A 12,838-nucleotide genomic window follows, 5' to 3' on the forward strand; every position below is an offset into this window, starting at 1 on the left:
AGAAGAGCTTATGTGTTTGCAATTTTTTTAAAAAACCAACAACATTGTTAGCTGCCTTTTTTTAAGATTAAAAAGTCAACATGTGCTAACAGCTGTTGATGACAAGACACCTGTGTATTGGGCTCAGGAAGCATCTGCAGCCCTCTAATATAGAAATAGCTGTCAACAAAGCTACATTTTAGTGGCGACTGTGTTTGTTTTATTGGACTCAGAGTTGTGCATGCAGTTTAACCTTGTTTTATGTATCACCCAAAACAGCCTTTCAGAAGGGAAGTGCCTGGAACTGTAGCAACCAGCCGACTCCCCTATTAATAAAGATAGTTCTCCTAGTGTCAAGCATCCTAGATCCAAGTGCTGCTGAATTTCAGCACCCCCATGGTTAGGAAGGTGATAAGCATCTGGAGAAATAGGGGTGGGCAGCAGGAGAATAGCCTGGAACTTCAGAGGGATAACTAACCTGCTCCATTTGTTAAAATTATCGTTAGAGGCACTTCGTAGGAGGTTGGAGGGAGGGTAGAAGAGGGGTGGACTGGAGAGCCTTTTCTGTGGTGGCACCCTGACTTTGGAACACTGCCCTTCTGGTACCTATTTTAACAAGTTCAAGGGCCAAACTAAATGTTACATAAAGAGTGTTTTTAACCAGCATGCTTAGAGCTGGCCACAATTCTTTCTTTAGAAACAATAACTGCACGTGCCCCCAAAAGGTGGGGAAATGGAACAAGGGGGGGAAGAGTGACCAAAATTCGCCCCACCCCACCTCCCAGTTGTGTATAGGGCCAGTTCTGAGCACCTCGGTGAAAAATGCTTTTGATGGAACATGTTTTTATCTTTTTATCATTTTACCTTTTTATGTTCACTGCTCCGGAATCTGTTTCAGAAGTGGAGCTGCATACAAATGATGTAAATAAAAATAAATTAAAACAACAGTGTGCCAATGTAGTGGGCAACGTTTGTGGATTTAGCCCTGAATGCATGTAACATGAAATTTCAGACTCCGTATTTTGTCTGCTGTTTTTGATTAAAGATCCATTCAGATTTAGAGAAATAGTATGATGTGTTAGTCCATTTCGATATGACGGTGGTCAGTCTGACTGATTTCTTTAGCAATATAAGCTCAGTGTGGCCTGTTGGAAGCTGCTCAATTCCAGCAACAGCACAGCTTTCACTCCTTTGAAATTGAGTTTCTGGACCTCATGATCCTGAAGAGGAGCAGTGTACATCAGACGAAGTGGACTCTAGTCAGCTATAGCTGGTGCTGCAATGAAGCTGCGTTCAGACAACACAATAGTCAATGGTGGGGTAATACTCAACTCGACAGTTGTTTATCTAGTGGGTACTCCCCACACAACATGATAATAATCAACAATGGTATGGATTAGGATTAGCGTTGGGTTGACTATTAGTCCATGATGAGTTGACTCAGGCAGTTTCTACACCAGCCTGAAAATCTGGGCTGGTCATGGCCGAGTCCCTGTGTGTCCAAATGTCCCAGGGGCAGAGGGGGGTGAGCATGCACTTTCCCAGGGACCTGCTTCTGGTGGTTTCCCAGTGTCAGTGGGCCTGTTCAGACGACACGCTAAACCATAGTTAGGCCGCTAACCCTTTTGCAGCAGATGGTTAGTGAGTGTTTAAACTGTGTTTATGTAGCCACCATGGTTAGTAATGGTTCACACGACACGCTAAGCCATGGTTCATATGACATGCTAAGCCATAATGTTTAGCTAAAATGCTTATCCATCATGGTTTAGTGTGTTGTCTGAACAGGGCCAGTGAGAGGTGGGTGGGAGGAAGAACACCTTTGCAGCGGCACAATCTGGAAGGCACAAGTGAGTTTCACTCGGCCTCTTCTCTAAGCAACTTTTGACAAAAAAATGCAAACCGATATGTGTCAGCAGGCGTTTGTCATCTTTCATTTTGCTACCGCCATGGAGGTGTCTTTTTAAAAGCTGTTTCTTTATATATTGCATTTGAATGGTTTGTTTTCACATGATTTATTGTTTTTAATTGTACTTTAGCCATGTTTATTTTGCTGCAAGTTGCTCTGAGTGTGATTGCAGAAGAGCAGGCTATCAATAATAAATTGCTTACTCTGGCAGGGGACGTCTTCTTCATTCAGTAAAGGGATTAATCTCAACCTGGTTAATTTCTCACCAGCCCCAATGTCCTTATTCAAAAGCTTTCTTTCTGGTGTGATGAGGATCTTTAGGAAGCCAAACCATTTGACTCCAAAGACGATATCTTAATTGATATAAAAATCATTATTGGAGTCCTCCGGGGAAATGCACAATCCGTTGGCGCTGATGAAGTCCCACTGAAGTCAATTTAGCATTGCCAGTTGAAGGGCAGTTGTTATGTTATCAGCGTTTGCTCTGTAAGCATCTCTTGGAGACGGTACACCTGATCCTTGAGTCAGGTACTTTGTGATCTCAGTTGCATAGAAACATCTGCAAGAGACTGATGGGTAGATGGGCAGAGAGTTGGAGTAGATGGCCTTTGGGATATCTTCCAGAGTTGGAAAGGGACTTTCAGGCCACGTGGTCCAACTGTTGGCACAATGCAGAATATCCAAAGGTGGAGCTTCTCCAACAACTGGCTGTAGGCCAGAGACATAGACATGCAGGCCCAGGGGCCAAATCCAGTTTTTGTGTAATAGATTGAAATGCCTCCCTTAAGGTGTTGTTACTGGCAAAAAAACATTAAGATAAACGATGGAGGTATTTTTTAACATTTGGCCACCCCCTTTTGCCTTTGGCCCTGCCCCTTTTCCTGTGGCCCCGCCCACCACTAGAATGCAAAGAGCTTCTCCAAAATGGAATTCGGCCCATGGGCGGAATAAGCTTCAACACCCTGGCTGTAGACTTATACTTTACTTCAGCCTACCCCAACCTAGAGACCTCCAGATGTTTTAGTCTCCAACTCCCATCAACCCCAGCCAGCATGGCCAATGGCCAGGAATGCTGTAAGTTGTAGTCTCAAATATCCGGAGTGCACCAGATTGGGGAAGGATGCTCTACTTGTATATTTAACCCCACCACCACCCAAAAGCCCAGTTTCTAGTGCTCTCTTATCTCAAGGAAACCAACCTCAGGTAACTCTGCCCTTGGGCCTTCTCACTGCTCAGGGAAACGGAGGTTGCGCCACAATAATATCGCACCTTGTTCATGCGGAGTGTTCATTTCATTGGAAAAGATCTGGCATTGAGAAAATATGTTATACTTTGATTTCTCTCCTTCATTGTTTGGCTACGAGCTGTGTGCTGTGAGAAAGAAAAGGTAGTAGCAGCTGCTAAAGGGAGACCAAAGCTTCACGTCAGAGCATGTCCCCTTCGTCTCTCTTGGTCAACACGCAGCTTTTATTCTTTACTTCCCAACTTTGCGAGGCAGCCAAATCGGTAGTTCGGGGGAGTGGGGGCAGGTGAAGGCAAAGGAGCGCTCCTCGTGGCTAGAGGCACTTTGTCTTTAACACAATCCACTGCATACCACCTGCATTCATTTCAACCACGCCCAAAGACAGCTCTGCAGGCCAAGCCACGAAAAACCGGTATTTTCTATTTGTGAATCATATCTACACCCTGATGTGCAAGAACATTGGCTCCCAGCTCCGTCTCCATGCTCGTACCCTGTGTGACATGGCGTAAAGGCAGTCAGCGGAGATCTACGATGCAGCTTTGCGATGGTTCGCTCAAAGCTGTGAGAAATTGCGGCAGCCAGGAATATGGAGTCGGATGTGGTTGGCTCTGTTAGTTCTTCACTGAAAGCACCACGGAGAAAAAGGGGCTTCTCTTCTCTCTGCTGTTCCTGCGGTGTATCCCAAATTAAGCAGGTACAGCAGGCGCGTGTTTTGCTTCAAATCCGCATTTTTCGAATGTAGCTTCCAGGTGTTGTGCGTGATTATGCAGGAAAAGTCAATTTCTTCAAAGCTGTGTGGCTGGAAATGGGCATGCTATGATTTTTCGAGGTGGCATTTTAGATGTTGGGGTTTTTATCAAACTTTCTATGAAAGGCTTGGCAACTAGCCTTTGTGGTGTAGTGGCTAGAGTGTTGGACTGGGAGTCAGGAGATCCAGGTTCTAGTCCCCAATTAGCCACGGAAGCCCACTGGGTGACATTGGGCCAGTCACAAACTCTCAGCCCAAGCTACCTCACAGAGTTGTTGTTGTGAGGAGGAGGATTATGTATGTCTCTTTGGGATCGTGCAGAAGGAAGAAAGGCAGGATATAAATATAATGAATAAATAAATGAATGAATAAATAATAAAATATGTTTTATGTCATATGAGAGTTATCATTTAGTTTCATTATGTTGACAATGAGCAACAAATCCTAAAACAAATACATTTTAAAAAATAAAATGAAATGCTCTTGTTAATGTGATGAACGTACTGCAAATTTTCTGTGAATTGTAACCTGTGTCTTTCTTTGGAACGCACCATGTTATGGAAAAGGGAGCAAAACTTTAGAGTGGAAGTGCGGAATCGGTGGCCCTCCAGATATTGCTGGACTCCCAATTCCAATCAGCCTCAGCCAGCATGGTCAGTGGCCAGGGATGATGGGAGTTGCAGTCCAACAACATCAGAAAGGTGGCCAGTTCCCCACCCCTTCTGCTGAGCATATGCTTCTAAATTATGCCGATAATTTCCCCATTTGCTGATTGAACTGCGGCTGGCTGTTTTAACAGTCTCAGTTGCTAGTCTGCAAGCATGGTTTGCCTCCATATATATATATATATATATATATATATATATATATATATATATGGGAGAATGAGAAATAGCATGGTGATTGGATTTGGGCCAAGTGCAGGCTTAGCCTTTAGAATCTCTTTTCAGTGACATGTCTCAGGCCTGCAGCATACGAAATGAAAAGGAAGAAGGGAATTTGAGCAGTTGCAGGTCGCTTTTCCCATTGTAGCTTTGTCCAGAGAGGTGAGATTAAAGGAACCCTAGAGGCTCAGCCCAGAGAGTTCCCCCCACACATAGTCAAATAAAGTGCTTTCATTTAAAATTTGAGGACTGCATGTTCAGTCTTCATTCTGCTTCAACCTGCTACAACAGAGTTGTTGGTCTCCCTGTAAATTGGGGGTGCACAGCCTTTTTTGGCCCTGAGGGCCACAGGCCATGCTGGGTTGGGGGCTGCACACACATGCCCATCCACGCATTAGCTGTTCTGATACAGATCACCCTTTCCCCGCTCCTGCCAGCACTGAAGAAAAAGCACTCTGCATCAGGACTGCTGGGGGAGAGCATTTGAAGGTCGGAGTAAGGCCACCCTTGGGAGCCCAATTAAGCTCTTGGGGGCCAGATGTGGCCCCTGAACTGCAAGTTCTGCACCCCTGCCCTAAACAATAGTGACCCGTGCATGTAATGCGTTTACTGGGAGCATACGGTGTTAGAAGGCTTAGTTCATTCGTTCATTGGGTAGATTGTTCTTATGTCCCTTGTACAGATGGGACTGAAGCGAAGAGTGTGTGTTGCCCAGGATGCTTGTCAGAACTGGGTTTGGTTCCCACACCTTTCAAGCCCAAAGCCAATGTTCTGGCCCTGATCCACATTGCTCTCTGTGTACATAAGTACAACAGAGTTGCCTGATCGGGTCATAGCAAGGTCATCCTAGTATGTCGTTCTGTTCTTGGTGAAAAAATATATCTGGGAAGCTCCCAAGCTGGGATTGAGGGCCATGGCCATCTTCAGTTGCTTACCCCCAGCTCTTGGATCCAGTTCACCACCCCTGAGCATGGAGGTTTCAGCCCTAGCTCTCATGGCAATAGCTATTGGTAGACCAGTCATCCATGACTTTGAAGGTTAATTAATCCAATCCACACAAAATGTATTGCTTCTTTTCCTAGTAGCTCTTGGCGCAACCTGAAATTTGTTTAGTACCTAGCAGAAGCGAATCTAATTAATTCTGCACAAGCCACCCTGTGCTCCATTTTAATACAATTACAAAGTGGAAACTTCTGGGCTTTAGCATTGTACTCTGCGTTTTCCTCCTTGTTTTGTTTAAGATTCACCCCAAGGAAGGGGTCCTGGAGAACTCGAATGCTTGCTCGCAAATCTTGTGACATTCTCTTTGGTCTTCATAAAAGCATTAACTCTACTGTGGTTTTTCAATTAACCCCATCCAGTCGGTCAGCGTTACTGGTAATGTGACGGCGATGCTTTAGCATCCAGAGTGAAATTTAGGAAACGCCTTATAGCTATCCAATTAAGAAGAAAAGTCTTCAAGTATGCAGAAGAGCAACGACTAATGAAGGAAACAAAAGCTGAATTCCTTGTATAATTTATTATAAGGATTAAATCCTGCAGGGACAGCTCCTCTTTTAAAATCCTTCTTAATTGGCATAATGAGAAATGGAGTTTGAAAGGAAAGGGGAATGCCTGCTTTGATTCTTACGGAAGCGAATTAAATGCCAATGAGCCTCTATAGTCCAAGGGATCATGTGTTGAAGACGTCGGAGACTGTGTTCATTAGGTGGCTGTGGACAAGTTATTTTCCTTGGTCCTCTGTCGATAATGTTGTACTATTAACTTTATGACAGGGGTGCTGTTGAGTGTTAAGCAAATGCCTTTACATTTTTAGTATTATTTATAAAAGGAGGAAATTTTTAGGTTTCCTTGTCGTTCTGCCTTTGGATTTGCCAATGGTGGCACTGGTAATGCGAACCCCTCTCCTGGATTAAAGCCAGCGGGATGGATCCAGATTAGGGGTGTGTGCAACTGGGCTGGTGGATGTGTCGTCTTCTCCACATTGAACATGTTACACAGGAGACCCTGAATAGGGTATGCCAGCCTTCCCCAACCTGGTGCCCTCCAGATGTGTTGGACTAAAATGCCCAGCATCCCCAGCCAACCATGGCTGCTGGGGATACTGGGAGTTGTAGTCCAACACATCTGAAGGGCACCAGATTAGGGTCAAGCTCAGGTACACTCTGGTAGAGGGAGAAGGGGGGATCCCTGAAAATCAGGCATGAGTGGCCATTTACTGACGAAAGGTGTCTCCACCCAATTTTGGGGAATCCCCCCTTCCCTCTCAGCTGCCCGTACCACGGCCTAGTCCATTCAGCATTTTTGCGGTGCTCTAGGAGCCACTATGGGGAGAAAGGGGTGGAGAATTCCACTTCTGCTGACTCAGTTGTATGCACCTAAATCTAGATCTGACCTATCATTTCTCCTCTAGCAGAAAGCATCACACTGTGCTTCGATAATGGAGGGATTAAATGCATGTCCCATTTGTCCTCTGCTCCCCTGCCAGATTTTCATATATGAATCTATAAAAGCCTTTTGAAGATTCTTTCTAAAATGTTGATTTTAGGCAGAAGACACCTTTTGTGAAAAAAGCATTTAGACAAATCATTGCATGTTTAAAGGTTTGCTTAACGTAGACATTTTAGTTTTCCTTTCCATGGCATGAAACAGCTTTGGATCCAACTTCCGTGGAGTTCATTAAGTCTATTTAAGGAGACTTCACTATTGCCTCTTTAAAACTGATAGTAATATGAGCATTCAAGTTGTATTTAACGTCCAAGCCACAGACGAGAATATATCTCCATCCCTTTCTTTTACCACCGCCAGAAATAAAAACATTCAGTCATCACTGAACATGCCATTCCTTTCTTGACTTCCAGTCTTCCCCACAAGTATGGAGCAGATTTGCAGCATTTTATGCCAACTAAATTGGGGAGAGGAGGAGAATGTTTAAACTGAAGACTGTGCATGGAAAATCTTGGACCAGTCGCATTGAAGAATGATAAACCGAGAAAGTGAATTACTACTATCCCGCCCAGATTGGCAGTTCCTGAGAGAAGAATGAGAAGAGCCTCTCGTTCTAAGAATTAAGTGGTGACCTTATGCTGGGATGAAATGTCCTTTATTAATCTCTCATCAATCAGGAGCAGTAATTGCAGCCAGAGAAGCAACAACAAGCTGACTCACCTTTCCCGAAAACAAATGGGTGTCAGTACAAATTAGATGTGTAATAGGTGTTCATGTGGCAAGTTTGCATCCTTGTTTGATCACTATCTTGCAACCCATTTTTAAGAACGTAAGATGAGCCATGCTGGATCAGACCAAGGGTTCATCTAGTCCAGCACTCTGCTCACAGTGGCCAAGCAGGAGCCTGTAGGAATCCTACAACAGCATCCTCCCGCCCATGTTCCCCAGCAACTGGTATACATAGACATACTGCTTCTGATACTGGAGGTAACACATAGCCATTATGACTGGTAGCCATTGATAGCCTTCTCCTCCATGGATTTGTCTAACCCCCTTTTAAGCCATCCGGATTGGTGGCCATCACATCATGTTTCTCTTAAATGGAGCTTTATCTATGTTGAATGGGGACAATTTTAATTAAGGGAGGGGATGTAGCTCAGGGTAGAGCACATGCTTTGCATGAGGAAGTTCCTAGGTTCAATCCTCAGCATCTCCAGATAGGGTGAGGAAAGCATAAAATTGATCCACAAAAACATGCATAAGGTGGCACTGATGTAAGTGTACATTGGGGGCATAACGGGTTGGACCCAAAGTAGGCTCTTAAATCCCATTGATTTCACTGCGACTTCTCTAAATATGTCTAAATCTGGATCCAACCCAATGAGTTTTGGATTGGATCAATTGGGCGTTTCTTGCAATGGCTGTTCTACATCTGTTAACATCAGTTTTTCCTGATAATTCGAAAAGTAAGGGAAGATGAATCAGGGACATTCTGTTTTGTTATAAATTTATTTTTGGTTTTGGGTTGTTGTTTTTTACTTCCCTGGATAGTATCCACATCTGGAGACCTGTTTATTTCTACTACTGCATGAGGTTCCAAAAAGGAAGAGATCCATGACAGTCTGTTAGCCTGACATTAACCAAACCGATGTCTGTGTGCACTGACTGGAATGGAAATAGAAAGCTTGGCTTCCATTTTATTTAGTCTGATAAATTATTACCACTTTTCTCTCAATTCCTTTTTGTTTGTTTGCTTGTTTTCAGCTTATAGTTGGAGCAGATATTGCTTTCAAGGGAGTAAATGCATTTTTATTTGGAATTCCAGATCTTAACTCCCAAAGTTCCCATCATCAGCCGCCAGGGATGGTCAAGGCTGATGGGAACTGAAGTCCTGATGGAGCCAAGTTAGCGAAGGCTGCATTAGAGAAAGCTTACTCTCATGTAATGTGATTGCATTTTTTTTCCATTGGCCTGGCCGAAAGGTAACTCTTTTGCCTTTTAGACTGGCTTTTAGAAACTAACTACTTCTGGGTCTAGTAACATTATGTGAAAACTAATTTTATTCGATTTTATGAAGTCAGTGGGATGACGGGTATCAGACCTGATAAAGCTAAAATGGAAAATGAGGACTATTTATTACACGTATCCTGTATCCACTGAGCTCATTGCAGATTTTTATTGCTTCACAACAACCCTGTAAGCGGGAGATGAAAATGTTTCCAAGGCTGGCCGGTGAGATTCATAGCTGAGGAAGTGTTTGGACCTGGATTTCCCACACCCAAGTAGAGCAGTCTAGACACTGCACCACACCTGTTTTTAACTCATTTGTAGTTACTAGAGATGGAACCTGGGGCCTTGCCACACCCTAAGGCCTTGCACCTTAAGATTGGCTACAGAGGCTCTGCTTTCTGTCCCGTCCCCATTAGAGATACAGTGGTTGGGTACAAGAGATGGGGACTTTTTGCTGGTAGCACCCAAACCCATATAATTCCCTTGCTGGGGTGATCTGCTGGCCCATCTTCAGACCGAACCCCATTTAGTGTGAACAGAACCCCACTTAGGGTGCATGTTTAGACAGAAAAAGATCCTACAGTTCTTAGCATTTATACTGGCTGGGGAATGCTGGCCATTGTAGGACTTTTTTTCTGTCTAAACACATCTAAGATCAAGCCTTTATGTAAGCAGGGCTTTGAGGTATAATGGTTTCCAACTTTCTGATAATATCTTACTCCATAGCTATTAAAATTTATAGGGTTCCCCCTAATTGCACAATGTTTGTGTCTATTAAACTATGTTTAATAGTTGATGTTGTTTATGTGCTAATATTTTTTATCATTTTAATTAAGTCTTTTTTGTTAATAATGTACTCTAGTTTCTCTTCAGATCGTATGAATCTTTCCATGTTTAAATGATTGTAAGCCATTTTGGACATAAATGGCTCATTAAAAAAGCGAGTTATACATACATATTCTGAGTAAAGCAATATTCGATCACAGATCTGCACCTCCTGCTCGCTAGAAATGATCATTTCTTGAGCTGCAGATTGATTGTATACCTTTTCATACTGCCTGCATTTTGACATCAGCAATGAAATACACATTATCACCAAAAATAACACGATGAAATGCAAAGCCCAAGCATTTACCACTATGTTGTACTTGGTGCAGCATTTATTTGACTCAAATGACTGAACATTTCCTCTCCACATCCTTGCCCTGCCGCTGTCAGCGAAATACAGAAGATAATGATGTATTCATTGCCAAGATGTGTACATAATTGCACCAACCCTTCTTTTAAATGATGAGACAAATGATGAGCCAAATTTATAGAGGATGGGGTGGCCATAAATGGCTCCTGATGGCTATGTGCTACCTCTAGTATCAGAGGTCCTATGCCTACATACACCAGTTGTTGGGGAACACAAGTAGGAGGGATCTGTTGCACTCATGTCCTACTTGTGAGGTCACCATAGGCAGCTGGTTGGCTACTGTATGAACAGAATGCTGGACTAGATGGACTCTTGGTCTGATCCAGAAGGGCTCTTCTTGTGTTTTCTAATGGGCACCCATGCCTGGCACACCAAAATAGTCCTTCCTTCAGAAACATTTGTTTTCTGAGTCCCTGGATAAAGCTTATGATACCACCAGGTAATTTTTGCTCCTAGGAAAGTCCAGTTTCTTTGGGCTGCAGCCTAAATTCTGAGCAGGGATGTGAGCAGAGGTGCCATATTTTTACAGATAGGAATACTCAAACAGGGGTAATCAAATAAAGATTTGAAATAGTGGTCTGCAGGCGTGTTGCAAAGATGAAAAGCAAAAAAAGGGGTCAAACTAGCATCCCCAGTTGTCATCTTGTTCTTGTTCTTTAAAGATTCTTTAAATCTTTATGATCAACATAAAGCGGGTTATTAGGAACATCCCAAACAATCTTTTCTCTGCTCAGAATTATAAGTTGCTTCCCTTAAAACTATCATTTCCCCCAGCCCCATACTCTTTGCCTAAATGCATTATTTATTAAAATAGCCTGAAATTACAGGTTTGGTTCCTTCAGAGATGGTTTTGATAGAACATCGGGCCCAAATGGATCCACTCCCAGTCTTCAGCTTTGCAATTGCACTCTGTTCACAATGGCAGTCATACTTCCCAGTTGAACCTTGGCACAGGGAAGCCATGATCTGACTACTACTACTACTACTACTACTACCACTACCTTTTATTGTCCTGACTTGATTGTCATGGTCAAACAGGGCTAATTCTGCAGTTCTCTGGTCTTTATGACTCTGTGCCGCCCTGCCTTAAGCCTGGGATGATTAACCTGGTGTTAAATTCCCTAGGAACCATTAATCAGTAGCTGATTCTGTCTGCTGCAATGGAATAATGCTGAGGTGGCACCGGTTGCTTAATTCACTGTCGCTCTATATTGAAAAGGAGCCAAAATACCAATGAGGGTAACTCATAGACTACAGGGCTACTTTTACTGCTGCTCTCAATAAGAGATGAGTCTCTTTTTGTTCATAATGACGGGCTCCTCTATGGAAGACTCTAAATCGAGAGTGAAATACTTGCGTTAACAATTGAGCCATTTTGTAGAGGGAAAGCCGGGAGAATGAAGATGGTTTAGATTGACTGTCCGCTGACGATGCGTACTGGGCAGGGGATGGCTATAGGAAAGGAACGAGAGATAGCAGAAGTCAGCTATTTATACAGCCCGAGGATAAGGGGCTTAGCAATGAAAAAGCAGTGAAAAACCTGGCTGAAATTTAGCTTTTAGAAGATAATAGAATTTGATTAAAGTATGCTTTATTTTGGATACAAGAAGTGTTGGAAACAGTATTTATTATTTTTTAATTTAGTAGCAAATGGGCCCAGCATCACACGTGTTGGAATAGGCCTTAGTTTGATGCAGCAAAGCCTTCAAGCAAACATACACAACTATCAGAGTTGGACACATTGTGTCCACCCACCTCTGAGTGCAGCCACAGCAGGTGGCATCTTATAGTCCCCTGAAGGAAGGATCTGTCCACAGCTGAGAAGAGGGGGGCTGCCCCAGAGCAGAGGGGCTGGGAGATGCCTGTCCAGATCAGGCTTGGTCTCCCTAGTGTGTATCCTGAATTGGACTCAGAGCTTAAAGAAAAAGGAGAAGTACACCAGTCAAGACAGGAAGTGGAGAGGAAATTCTCTCAAGACTCTCAGGAGTCAAGGAGGAATTTTCCTAGGAACTTATCGGACAGGATGCCCGGCTCAGAGATCATCCTCCCTAACTCTGGGAACTCAGTCTTTGTCAGAGGGGAAGGGAGCATCAGAACTGACAGATCCCAGAGTCCGCCACATGGGTTAAGCAGGTGGAATTGAGAGGAGGTGGGAGGCGGTCTGCTTGGCTAGCCACTTACTGGAGGTTTCAACTTGAAGACCCTCCCTGAGGGAGTGGTTCAGTAAAACTCTGTCAGGCATGGCGGCAAACTGTCCATTTAGTTGATACGCAACTACCTTGCTTTGTTAGGCTAAATAAGATTAGGGGATAGTTCCTAGCATTCACACTTCCTTCAGGAGTGACATGATGTCTATATACTGAATAAAGCTTTGTGAATTGCACAGCAGACCTCTGTATTGTCTCACATCTCAGCAGGAGAG

General features: G+C 43.6%; 1 protein-coding gene across 4 annotated transcripts in view; it reads left to right on the forward strand.

Moving 5' to 3' along the window:
- Window positions 1-12,838, forward strand: part of KIAA1217 (KIAA1217 ortholog) — a 421,304-nt gene that overhangs the window by 218,359 nt on the left and 190,107 nt on the right. The window contains exon 1 of one of the 4 annotated variants that reach the window (XM_063127627.1): window positions 3,552-3,822. The exons of the other annotated variants lie outside the window; for them this stretch is intronic. Coding sequence (XP_062983697.1) covers window positions 3,715-3,822 — 108 coding nt within the window. The 5' untranslated portion in view covers window positions 3,552-3,714. Of the gene's footprint in view, window positions 1-3,551; window positions 3,823-12,838 lie in introns of those variants that run through there. 4 annotated transcript variants of the gene reach the window in all.

The sequence above is a fragment of the Elgaria multicarinata genome, chromosome 1 (assembly GCF_023053635.1).
Source record: "Elgaria multicarinata webbii isolate HBS135686 ecotype San Diego chromosome 1, rElgMul1.1.pri, whole genome shotgun sequence".
Classification (NCBI taxonomy): Eukaryota; Metazoa; Chordata; class Lepidosauria; order Squamata; family Anguidae; genus Elgaria; species Elgaria multicarinata.